This window comes from Drosophila novamexicana, unplaced genomic scaffold (assembly GCF_003285875.2).
Source record: "Drosophila novamexicana strain 15010-1031.04,08,12 unplaced genomic scaffold, DnovRS2.1 tig00001768-arrow-arrow-pilon, whole genome shotgun sequence".
Lineage (NCBI taxonomy): Eukaryota > Metazoa > Arthropoda > Insecta > Diptera > Drosophilidae > Drosophila > Drosophila novamexicana.
Window position 1 is genome coordinate 36,015 of NW_020824889.1, and position 13,577 is coordinate 49,591.

At 40.1% G+C, this 13,577-nt stretch overlaps 2 protein-coding genes across 3 annotated transcripts; both read right to left on the reverse strand.

Moving 5' to 3' along the window:
* Positions 1-1,114: 1,114 nt before the first annotated feature.
* LOC115768422 lies at positions 1,115-2,223 on the reverse strand. The gene is made up of 2 exons (XM_030712990.1): positions 1,816-2,223; positions 1,115-1,748 (listed from the first exon to the last, which is right to left on the reverse strand). Exons 1-2 carry the CDS (start codon positions 2,183-2,185, stop codon positions 1,717-1,719), a joined length of 402 nt encoding a protein of 133 aa, XP_030568850.1. The 5' UTR covers positions 2,186-2,223; the 3' UTR covers positions 1,115-1,716.
* Positions 2,224-2,248: 25 nt separating this feature from the next.
* On the reverse strand, positions 2,249-3,661 carry LOC115768423. Of its 2 annotated transcripts, XM_030712991.1 has the most exons (3): positions 2,676-3,661; positions 2,392-2,588; positions 2,249-2,338 (listed from the first exon to the last, which is right to left on the reverse strand). In XM_030712991.1, the coding sequence occupies exons 1-3, from the start codon at positions 2,753-2,755 to the stop codon at positions 2,283-2,285; spliced, it is 333 nt and encodes a 110-aa protein (XP_030568851.1). In that variant the 5' UTR covers positions 2,756-3,661; the 3' UTR covers positions 2,249-2,282. The 2 variants fall into 2 exon arrangements, 1 of the variants encoding a protein (XP_030568851.1); XR_004018545.1 differs by having other exon boundaries at positions 2,249-2,564.
* Between the last annotated feature and the right edge of the window lie 9,916 nt (positions 3,662-13,577).

A 13,577-nucleotide genomic window follows, 5' to 3' on the forward strand; every position in this document is an offset into this window, starting at 1 on the left:
GATACGCTGAAATGCTTCGGAAGCACCTACCTCTGGGTCGCCTAGCACAGCAGCAGCGGTCACAGCAGGGCCAGCTACCTTCTCATGGGCAGCCACGTCCGCTCCCACGACCACCCAGTCTCAGAGACTACCTTGTATTTGACATACAAGAACTGCTAAGTCAAACAGTGGTGCAGCCCAACTACCTCCAGGATAGACGAAACAGCCCGTCTCATATACAGCTGTGCTCAACTCTCGCTACCACTACAAGGCCAGGAGCTCTCATTCCTCCCAGTCCAGAGACACCAAGCTCGCATCCAAATCCACAGACGCAGCGGGACGTGGCCACCAGTGCGGATCAAGAAGCAGTGTGCAACACCATGTGCACACTTGCTACACTGTTCATGATGGCAGCCAACCTCTATGTACTTGTACCACAGCGAGGGCCTAAGACTAGGACTACTTGCAGGACACGGCAACTCATCCAATTGCGACTGGCTGAAAGGCAGATAAAGCAAAGATTGCGTTACGCTAACGAACCAATCAGATGGCTTCATACAACTCGTTGCCAAAGGGTTGCCTACTTACAGAAATTCAGACTGCGACATCCCATACAATGGAAAAAGGCCTTGATGCTACGTCTCTCAAGCACCCACACCAATGGCATCTGGCGGCAGGATCAACGGTGGTCACGCTGGCGGCTCCAGCTCATCCAGATGCAACGGCTATCAGACTGGGTAGCTTCCAGACAATTGGGGATTTTCCCAATCCTCAAATAATTAATTTGACAGCAATCCCCATGCCAAGGCTGGGAAACTTCACTTGAATTGTATATAACATGTCACTTAATTCATTGTAAGTACTCTAGGTATTAAATGAATAAAAAAAAAAAACAGTCTGGATCCCAGTCCCCACTTCTCTGTCTGTCAACCAGGCATGGAGCTGGGCTCTGGAATCCAGACCGACATTGCGTTTGTTCCCTTGTGTCGAACGGTAAACAAAAAATATGAATGCCAGGCCTGAGGGACCACAACATATACCCCCACTTATGCCTACCAATAACTCTAACGCAGAACCCAATGTTCCAGACGTTGCCAGTAATGTTAAGATCAGGCCTGAACCGCTCTACGTGCCTGGACTTAACGGTAATATTGTCCCATTCCTAAAGGACATTGATGACTTAATTGGAGAGGGTAACTACCACACCAAACCGACTTCGGATCGCGGACTTCGTATTCAGTGCAACGACATTAGCTCATACCGCGCACTAGTAAGATTCTTTGAAGAATGTAGTGTTGAGTCCCATACTTACCAACTGAGCAGTGACCGTGGCTTCAGAGTAGTAATTAGACACCTTCACCGAGCTACTCCTAATGACTGGATCAAGCAGAAGCTTAGTGACAAGGGACACAACGTTCGATTTGTAAATGTTATCAAGAAGCGTTTCTCTGGCGAGCCTCTTGATCTCTTTCAAGTTGAGCTTGAGCCTAAAAAGAACAATAACGAAATTTTCGACTTAACAGTCCTGGGAGGCCAGCGAGTCAAAGTCGAAAAGCCAATAAGAAATACGGATGTTGTGCAGTGCCACCGTTGCCAACAGATTGGACACACAAAAAATTACTGTCGCCGCATATTTAGATGCGTAAAGTGCGGACAAGAGCACCCATCAACACTCTGTGAAAAGGCGCCTAGTGCAGAAGCGAAATGTGCTAATTGTAAGGGCCCACATGCTGCTAGTTACAGGGGCTGCATCTTCTTCAAAAACAATGCTAAAAAGAGGGAACCTGCCGTTCTACAAAGAGCCAATAGATTGCTATTTCAGCTTGGAGAACCCACCATTCCAATTAGCTCTGGTAGGCAACAGGGACGACCAAAGCAGCAACCGCTTCGGCCTCCAGTTGTTCAGGGCCAGCAGGCACAACAGCAGCAACCACAGCGGCCCTCTGAGCAGCAGAAGCAGCCGCAGCACAACCCATTCCGTCAGCAAGTGCAACACCAGCAGCCAATGCCTCAAGCTGCAAGCAGCTATGCAGCCGCCCTTAAAACTGGCCTGCCAGATGAGCGCTCCCGAAAGCAGAAGCAGACCGCACAGCGCCAAACAACTCGACAGCAGCCTCAACATGATTCGAGATTGCAGCACAACAATCAGCCGCCTCAGCGCCACCAGCATTATCAGGAGCGAGAAACTCGGCAAGTGATAGCACATCCTGCAGAAGCGCGCCAGCAACACAGGAGCCGCAGCCGCAGCTCTCCGCGAACTGCATACCCGCGAGATGACCTCAGCCGAAAACTTGATCAGCTGATCAACATAATGGTTGAACAACAAAGGAGCGCAATTGCCCCTGCCAATAACAGCAACCTGGAAAGTAAAATTGACAGATTAGTTGATCTAATGACGAGTATGATGGCTACCGTAAGCACTCTCATGTCTACCATGGAGCGCGTCAATGGTAACCAAAATGTCTAGCCACGACGCCAACTCCATCACTTCCTCCTCAGAGAGAAATGGGCATAACATATATGCCAGACTCAACACCAACGCCCTTAAAATTGTAGCCTGGAATGCAGCAGGACTACACAATAAACTGGAAGAGATGGAGTTATTTATGCTGCAAAACGAAATCGACATAATGTTAATAGCTGAAAGCTACCTACGGGATGCAGAAACTATTGATATAAGGGGATACCACACTTACCTGGCAAACCACCCATCTAACAACCGCCGTGGAGGTGCAGCCATCCTAGTAAAGCGCACAATCCAACACATAGCGCTCATGCCGACAACCCTGGAGAAAATTCAGTGTGCGCCAGTTGCAATTACACTGCTAAATGGCTCAGTCATTAATGTTGCGGCCATATACTGCCCCCCGCGGGAACATTGGCTGGTTCAAGACTTCAACTACGTATTTAGACAGCTTGGTGCTAAATTTATTGCTGCTGGTGACTGGAATGCCAGAAGTTATTGGTGGGGCAACAGCAGATCAAATCGCAGGGGTAATATACTCCTTGAAAGTGTGCAGCAGCAAAACCTTGACATTCTGGCAACTGGCTCGTCAACGCGCTTTCCAAATAATGCGCGGCAGTCCCCGACAGCCATTGACTTCGCAGTATATAAAGGTGTGCAGTATGGTCTGCTAAAAATAAGCACATCCAATGACTTAGGATCGGATCACCTGCCGCTGCTGATTGAACTACTGAGTAAGCCAGCAGAAGGCGAACCCAAGTGTCATCTTCTTCCAGCAAATGCGAGCATACCCAAATTTCAATTGTGGCTAAACATGCACATCAATTTGAACACTGAGCTTCACTGTGGCGAAGATATTGACGATGCGGTAGACATACTGGAAAATAATATCCACTCTGCAGCGAAATTTGCAACAAACCTAACTCACCAGCCTTACCGAGGGCAACCAAAATATAACTACACAATCAACAGGCGCATTCAACAAATGATTGAGGCCAAGAGGCTGATTAAACGCCACATACAGGCATACCACAACCCGGCTGCTAGGCAAGCACACAACAGATTAGCCAACAACATTAGCCGGGAAATCAAGCATGCCAAGGCGAGAAGACTTGATGAGTTGCTGGAATCTATCGATGCAAGGGATAGATACAGTATGCAAAAGTTATGGCGGCTAACGGGGAACATCAAAAGGCAGCCCGCACCTAATTTACCAGTGAGGAAGCACACTGAGGGAGCTGGGACTTCCCAGTGGTGCAAGACCACCGAAGAAAAAGCCGAAGCCTTTGCGCAGCACCTTGAACAAAGGTTTAGGCCAATGATCACCACGCTGCCCTCTGACAAGAGCCATGTCGAGATGCAAGTATCGCTACCTGTGGCCCAAGGTGAACTCTGCTTCCCTCCAGTCACGCTAGGGGAAGTACAAGCTATAATCAAAATGCTGCAAACAAAAAAGTCTCCGGGGATTGACCGAATCGATAATCGCACGATCAAGGAACTGCCACAGTCAGCTGTACTGTACCTAGTGCTTATTTTTAACGGTATCCTACGCTTTGGACACTTTCCTTGCAAGTGGAAATGTGCCAAAATAACAATGATCCAAAAGCCAGGCAAGCCCTCTGATCAGCTTGGATCATACAGGCCAATAAGCTTGCTCGCTGGCTTTTCAAAAATCTTTGAGCGACTGCTGCTGCGCCGGATGTTCCAATTGGACAACATCATCAATGCAATTCCGAGCCACCAATTCGGTTTCAGACGTGAGCATGCTGCTGAACAACAATTGGGTCGAGTTACGCAGTTTATACTAGAAGCGTACGAGGACAATAAATACTGCTCTGCGGTCTATATGGACATACAGGAGGCGTTTGATCGTGTCTGGCATGACGGACTGCGATTCAAGCTCAAACAGCTATTGCCGGAAGTCCTCTACCGAGTTATGAATAGCTATCTAAGCGAACGCACATTCATTGTGGACTGCTGTGGAGGTACGCATTCCAGCCTAAAAGAAATCTGCGCCGGCGTTCCGCAGGGTAGTGTTTTAGGGCCTGTACTGTACACCCTATACACATCCGACATGCCCCTACCTGCACCGCTACGACACGGCAAACTGATGCTGGCAACTTATGCCGATGACACGGCCATCTTGTCATCGGCAAACTTGCAAGAAGATGCCATTGCCAATTTGGATCTGTTCCTTGCCACCATTACAACATGGACACAAAAGTGGAGCATTAGCATCAACATTACCAAAACCAAGCACATAATGCACACTTGGAGAAGCTTGCAGATGCCAATTCTTTCCCCAAGAATTTTGGATCAACGGCTCACCACAGAAGAAAGGATTTCATACCTGGGAGTGCAAGTCGATAAAAAGCTTCTTTTGAGCAGCCACGTCACCACCATTGTCGCCAGGGTTAGAGACAGGGCCAAAAAGCTGCACTGGCTAATATCAGAAAGGAGCAAGCTACCATTAAAATGCAAAGTATCACTCTACAAGCAGCTCATAGCCCCAATATGGCAGTTCGCACTTCCGGTCTGGGGATCACTTCTATGCGAAGGCCAATTTGAACGGATTCAAGTTGCGCAAAACAAGATATTGCGAACCATTGCTGGAGCACCTTGGTACGTGCGAAACCAAAGCATCCACACTGATCTGAAGGTCGTGCCGGTGGAAAAAATGTATCAGGATGCTTGCTCCAGGTACTGGGCTCGGCTCAGCAACCACAGCAACGATGAAGCCAAAAATATTGCCCTTAAAGCAAGACTCCCACAACGTCACCTAGGTGTCAGAAGAAGATACGCTGAAATGCTTCGGAAGCACCTACCTCTGGGTCGCCTAGCACAGCAGCAGCGGTCACAGCAGGGCCAGCTACCTTCTCATGGGCAGCCACGTCCGCTCCCACGACCACCCAGTCTCAGAGACTACCTTGTATTTGACATACAAGAACTGCTAAGTCAAACAGTGGTGCAGCCCAACTACCTCCAGGATAGACGAAACAGCCCGTCTCATATACAGCTGTGCTCAACTCTCGCTACCACTACAAGGCCAGGAGCTCTCATTCCTCCCAGTCCAGAGACACCAAGCTCGCATCCAAATCCACAGACGCAGCGGGACGTGGCCACCAGTGCGGATCAAGAAGCAGTGTGCAACACCATGTGCACACTTGCTACACTGTTCATGATGGCAGCCAACCTCTATGTACTTGTACCACAGCGAGGGCCTAAGACTAGGACTACTTGCAGGACACGGCAACTCATCCAATTGCGACTGGCTGAAAGGCAGATAAAGCAAAGATTGCGTTACGCTAACGAACCAATCAGATGGCTTCATACAACTCGTTGCCAAAGGGTTGCCTACTTACAGAAATTCAGACTGCGACATCCCATACAATGGAAAAAGGCCTTGATGCTACGTCTCTCAAGCACCCACACCAATGGCATCTGGCGGCAGGATCAACGGTGGTCACGCTGGCGGCTCCAGCTCATCCAGATGCAACGGCTATCAGACTGGGTAGCTTCCAGACAATTGGGGATTTTCCCAATCCTCAAATAATTAATTTGACAGCAATCCCCATGCCAAGGCTGGGAAACTTCACTTGAATTGTATATAACATGTCACTTAATTCATTGTAAGTACTCTAGGTATTAAATGAATAAAAAAAAAAAACAGTCTGGATCCCAGTCCCCACTTCTCTGTCTGTCAACCAGGCATGGAGCTGGGCTCTGGAATCCAGACCGACATTGCGTTTGTTCCCTTGTGTCGAACGGTAAACAAAATTCAAAATATATAAAATTAAAGTGAACATTTATAATTTTAGGGGTAAGTCTATAAGATCACCCTATTTTCAAACATTTAAAACGTCCCAATTTATTGAATAAACCTAATATATTCTTAAATCATATATGATTGACTAAATTCTGTCCAAAGTAGCAGCAAATAGACGCACATACACACAAACAGATGTATACCAATTCGGCCATCATTATTTGCCGGCTAGCTTAAAATCAGTGCCCGTGTGTGTGTGTGTATGCAAAAATAACTGCCACCTCAAAGTGAATTAATATATGTACATATGCATATATATATATTAAATATGTCTGCCCATAATACTGTCCGTCCATCTCACAACATATATGATAATAATATAAAAATAACCTAAATAAATAAGTACATTTATATATGCTCGAATTAATAACGCTTGCTACAAACAACTGCACTGTCAATATATATTGTGCCCAATCACTCCAAAAATAATACTTTCAAAATTATTTTTGCCGCAATATCGGCCTTCAAATTGACCATTTAAAAACACCAATATTAAATTCTGCATCGCCACAAGATGCCTAAATCAAATATGACTGCCTATTGTCTTGTCCGTCCAAATATTAAAAAACCCAAATTTAAATCTGCGTATGCAAATATTTTTACGCCAAAATTAATTACATATATACCACGGCACGGCCATTTTATTTTGTGCCTAAAAAATGCCAAAATAGCAGCAATATGCAAATCCACATTAACATAGAAGTATATGCATTTAAATATGTATATGTACGCAAGCGTTACTATTTTGCAGCAATATTTATAAAATTAAATTATTTATAAACAAATAATGGGAATAAATGATATCATATTATAATAATAAATTCAAATTGAAAACCTACCAAGCACTAATCGTCTGAGACTTGCGATGGTGTATCGATGTTTAATTGAAGTATCGATGCAGCATACAGTGGGCTCTGCCAGGCTCGATGTTTTGCGAAACTTGCATATCTAATGTGTTCAAGCTGTGCTCAACATCTCTTGTGTCTCGCGTAATTCGGAAAATTCAAAATATATAAAATTAAAGTGAACATTTATAATTTTAGGGGTAAGTCTATAAGATCACCCTATTTTCAAACATTTAAAACGTCCCAATTTATTGAATAAACCTAATATATTCTTAAATCATATATGATTGACTAAATTCTGTCCAAAGTAGCAGCAAATAGACGCACATACACACAAACAGATGTATACCAATTCGGCCATCATTATTTGCCGGCTAGCTTAAAATCAGTGCCCGTGTGTGTGTGTGTATGCAAAAATAACTGCCACCTCAAAGTGAATTAATATATGTACATATGCATATATATATATTAAATATGTCTGCCCATAATACTGTCCGTCCATCTCACAACATATATGATAATAATATAAAAATAACCTAAATAAATAAGTACATTTATATATGCTCGAATTAATAACGCTTGCTACAAACAACTGCACTGTCAATATATATTGTGCCCAATCACTCCAAAAATAATACTTTCAAAATTATTTTTGCCGCAATATCGGCCTTCAAATTGACCATTTAAAAACACCAATATTAAATTCTGCATCGCCACAAGATGCCTAAATCAAATATGACTGCCTATTGTCTTGTCCGTCCAAATATTAAAAAACCCAAATTTAAATCTGCGTATGCAAATATTTTTACGCCAAAATTAATTACATATATACCACGGCACGGCCATTTTATTTTGTGCCTAAAAAATGCCAAAATAGCAGCAATATGCAAATCCACATTAACATAGAAGTATATGCATTTAAATATGTATATGTACGCAAGCGTTACTATTTTGCAGCAATATTTATAAAATTAAATTATTTATAAACAAATAATGGGAATAAATGATATCATATTATAATAATAAATTCAAATTGAAAACCTACCAAGCACTAATCGTCTGAGACTTGCGATGGTGTATCGATGTTTAATTGAAGTATCGATGCAGCATACAGTGGGCTCTGCCAGGCTCGATGTTTTGCGAAACTTGCATATCTAATGTGTTCAAGCTGTGCTCAACATCTCTTGTGTCTCGCGTAATTCGGAAAATTCAAAATATATAAAATTAAAGTGAACATTTATAATTTTAGGGGTAAGTCTATAAGATCACCCTATTTTCAAACATTTAAAACGTCCCAATTTATTGAATAAACCTAATATATTCTTAAATCATATATGATTGACTAAATTCTGTCCAAAGTAGCAGCAAATAGACGCACATACACACAAACAGATGTATACCAATTCGGCCATCATTATTTGCCGGCTAGCTTAAAATCAGTGCCCGTGTGTGTGTGTGTATGCAAAAATAACTGCCACCTCAAAGTGAATTAATATATGTACATATGCATATATATATATTAAATATGTCTGCCCATAATACTGTCCGTCCATCTCACAACATATATGATAATAATATAAAAATAACCTAAATAAATAAGTACATTTATATATGCTCGAATTAATAACGCTTGCTACAAACAACTGCACTGTCAATATATATTGTGCCCAATCACTCCAAAAATAATACTTTCAAAATTATTTTTGCCGCAATATCGGCCTTCAAATTGACCATTTAAAAACACCAATATTAAATTCTGCATCGCCACAAGATGCCTAAATCAAATATGACTGCCTATTGTCTTGTCCGTCCAAATATTAAAAAACCCAAATTTAAATCTGCGTATGCAAATATTTTTACGCCAAAATTAATTACATATATACCACGGCACGGCCATTTTATTTTGTGCCTAAAAAATGCCAAAATAGCAGCAATATGCAAATCCACATTAACATAGAAGTATATGCATTTAAATATGTATATGTACGCAAGCGTTACTATTTTGCAGCAATATTTATAAAATTAAATTATTTATAAACAAATAATGGGAATAAATGATATCATATTATAATAATAAATTCAAATTGAAAACCTACCAAGCACTAATCGTCTGAGACTTGCGATGGTGTATCGATGTTTAATTGAAGTATCGATGCAGCATACAGTGGGCTCTGCCAGGCTCGATGTTTTGCGAAACTTGCATATCTAATGTGTTCAAGCTGTGCTCAACATCTCTTGTGTCTCGCGTAATTCGGAAAATTCAAAATATATAAAATTAAAGTGAACATTTATAATTTTAGGGGTAAGTCTATAAGATCACCCTATTTTCAAACATTTAAAACGTCCCAATTTATTGAATAAACCTAATATATTCTTAAATCATATATGATTGACTAAATTCTGTCCAAAGTAGCAGCAAATAGACGCACATACACACAAACAGATGTATACCAATTCGGCCATCATTATTTGCCGGCTAGCTTAAAATCAGTGCCCGTGTGTGTGTGTGTATGCAAAAATAACTGCCACCTCAAAGTGAATTAATATATGTACATATGCATATATATATATTAAATATGTCTGCCCATAATACTGTCCGTCCATCTCACAACATATATGATAATAATATAAAAATAACCTAAATAAATAAGTACATTTATATATGCTCGAATTAATAACGCTTGCTACAAACAACTGCACTGTCAATATATATTGTGCCCAATCACTCCAAAAATAATACTTTCAAAATTATTCTTGCCGCAATATCGGCCTTCAAATTGACCATTTAAAAACACCAATATTAAATTCTGCATCGCCACAAGATGCCTAAATCAAATATGACTGCCTATTGTCTTGTCCGTCCAAATATTAAAAAACCCAAATTTAAATCTGCGTATGCAAATATTTTTACGCCAAAATTAATTACATATATACCACGGCACGGCCATTTTATTTTGTGCCTAAAAAATGCCAAAATAGCAGCAATATGCAAATCCACATTAACATAGAAGTATATGCATTTAAATATGTATATGTACGCAAGCGTTACTATTTTGCAGCAATATTTATAAAATTAAATTATTTATAAACAAATAATGGGAATAAATGATATCATATTATAATAATAAATTCAAATTGAAAACCTACCAAGCACTAATCGTCTGAGACTTGCGATGGTGTATCGATGTTTAATTGAAGTATCGATGCAGCATACAGTGGGCTCTGCCAGGCTCGATGTTTTGCGAAACTTGCATATCTAATGTGTTCAAGCTGTGCTCAACATCTCTTGTGTCTCGCGTAATTCGGAAAATTCAAAATATATAAAATTAAAGTGAACATTTATAATTTTAGGGGTAAGTCTATAAGATCACCCTATTTTCAAACATTTAAAACGTCCCAATTTATTGAATAAACCTAATATATTCTTAAATCATATATGATTGACTAAATTCTGTCCAAAGTAGCAGCAAATAGACGCACATACACACAAACAGATGTATACCAATTCGGCCATCATTATTTGCCGGCTAGCTTAAAATCAGTGCCCGTGTGTGTGTGTGTATGCAAAAATAACTGCCACCTCAAAGTGAATTAATATATGTACATATGCATATATATATATTAAATATGTCTGCCCATAATACTGTCCGTCCATCTCACAACATATATGATAATAATATAAAAATAACCTAAATAAATAAGTACATTTATATATGCTCGAATTAATAACGCTTGCTACAAACAACTGCACTGTCAATATATATTGTGCCCAATCACTCCAAAAATAATACTTTCAAAATTATTTTTGCCGCAATATCGGCCTTCAAATTGACCATTTAAAAACACCAATATTAAATTCTGCATCGCCACAAGATGCCTAAATCAAATATGACTGCCTATTGTCTTGTCCGTCCAAATATTAAAAAACCCAAATTTAAATCTGCGTATGCAAATATTTTTACGCCAAAATTAATTACATATATACCACGGCACGGCCATTTTATTTTGTGCCTAAAAAATGCCAAAATAGCAGCAATATGCAAATCCACATTAACATAGAAGTATATGCATTTAAATATGTATATGTACGCAAGCGTTACTATTTTGCAGCAATATTTATAAAATTAAATTATTTATAAACAAATAATGGGAATAAATGATATCATATTATAATAATAAATTCAAATTGAAAACCTACCAAGCACTAATCGTCTGAGACTTGCGATGGTGTATCGATGTTTAATTGAAGTATCGATGCAGCATACAGTGGGCTCTGCCAGGCTCGATGTTTTGCGAAACTTGCATATCTAATGTGTTCAAGCTGTGCTCAACATCTCTTGTGTCTCGCGTAATTCGGAAAATTCAAAATATATAAAATTAAAGTGAACATTTATAATTTTAGGGGTAAGTCTATAAGATCACCCTATTTTCAAACATTTAAAACGTCCCAATTTATTGAATAAACCTAATATATTCTTAAATCATATATGATTGACTAAATTCTGTCCAAAGTAGCAGCAAATAGACGCACATACACACAAACAGATGTATACCAATTCGGCCATCATTATTTGCCGGCTAGCTTAAAATCAGTGCCCGTGTGTGTGTGTGTATGCAAAAATAACTGCCACCTCAAAGTGAATTAATATATGTACATATGCATATATATATATTAAATATGTCTGCCCATAATACTGTCCGTCCATCTCACAACATATATGATAATAATATAAAAATAACCTAAATAAATAAGTACATTTATATATGCTCGAATTAATAACGCTTGCTACAAACAACTGCACTGTCAATATATATTGTGCCCAATCACTCCAAAAATAATACTTTCAAAATTATTTTTGCCGCAATATCGGCCTTCAAATTGACCATTTAAAAACACCAATATTAAATTCTGCATCGCCACAAGATGCCTAAATCAAATATGACTGCCTATTGTCTTGTCCGTCCAAATATTAAAAAACCCAAATTTAAATCTGCGTATGCAAATATTTTTACGCCAAAATTAATTACATATATACCACGGCACGGCCATTTTATTTTGTGCCTAAAAAATGCCAAAATAGCAGCAATATGCAAATCCACATTAACATAGAAGTATATGCATTTAAATATGTATATGTACGCAAGCGTTACTATTTTGCAGCAATATTTATAAAATTAAATTATTTATAAACAAATAATGGGAATAAATGATATCATATTATAATAATAAATTCAAATTGAAAACCTACTATACGCCAGTTGCCTTACTCTTGCGATAGTGTTTACAACACAGCGTAAAAAACCGCGTTATTCTTAACCGTCGTGCTGTGTGTTGTGAAACCATACAAAAATAAAATATCATCAAATTTCACTATGCATCAACTAATTGCTTGAAAATTGTACAAAGTGATATAATAGCCCACAAAGACCCCTGCGTGTACCTGGGCCTCACCACTTAATCCTAAAAATAAGTTATAAATTAAACTGCGTTTGCCAGCCATTAACGCCCTACCTCACAAATTAGAAAATATTTAAACAAATTTACTGCAAACCACTATGCCAAATCAATAAAAATTACTAACAACTTAAACATATATCCTATTCCTCTTTAAAAACAGCTCTCGCCAACATGAGCAAAAACATTAAGCGCAAAGCCACCCCAACAAAAATGGAAGCCAAAAACAATAAGCCATACGCACCACCCGAAAAAGCCATTGTCACCAACAACACGCAAATCTGCCCACCATCCTACAAACCAAGCCCAGCTGCGCAGGAGGTTCTCAAACAATTAAGGCAACAAATTCTCAAGCACCACCAAGAAGCGAAGGATATATTGGCAACACCCGTAACCAGAAGCCCCGCCACCATTGGAAAGACCACGGAAAAAAGTCCAAAAAATACCCAACGCACCACAAAGGAGCCTGAAGCAACTAAAGAAAGGGAAACAACCAAGGCTGATGAACTAAACGTATCCGCAGCAGATAGCACTGACACGCTCCCCAATGAAGGAGCAAATATGTCAGTGGAGATCGAAATAGTCTCTGGAGAAGACACTGACAGTGACGACATCTTCAAACAACTCACCGGGAACAAAGAGGCTAAGGGAAACCTAACGGCACCCACTAAACAACAAAACCAGCCAAAAGTGCCTCGAATCGTCATCCCTAGTGTGGAAAATGCCAACAACATTATACTAAAAGCCATCTCAGCTGTGGGAAACGAAGCATTCACCACCAGTGCCACTGCAAATAAAGGCATAAGTTTTCAATGCAACACAACAAAGACGCAAGGGGCTCTTTTAAAACTCTTTGCCGACCTAAAACTTAATGCCCACACCCAGAGTAGTGACACTAGATACAGGATTACCATTAAAGGACTCCACCCCTCTACACCTCAAGGATGGATATCCTATCAATTATCCGAACTTGGTCACACTACTTGCCATATAGCTAATATTATAGGA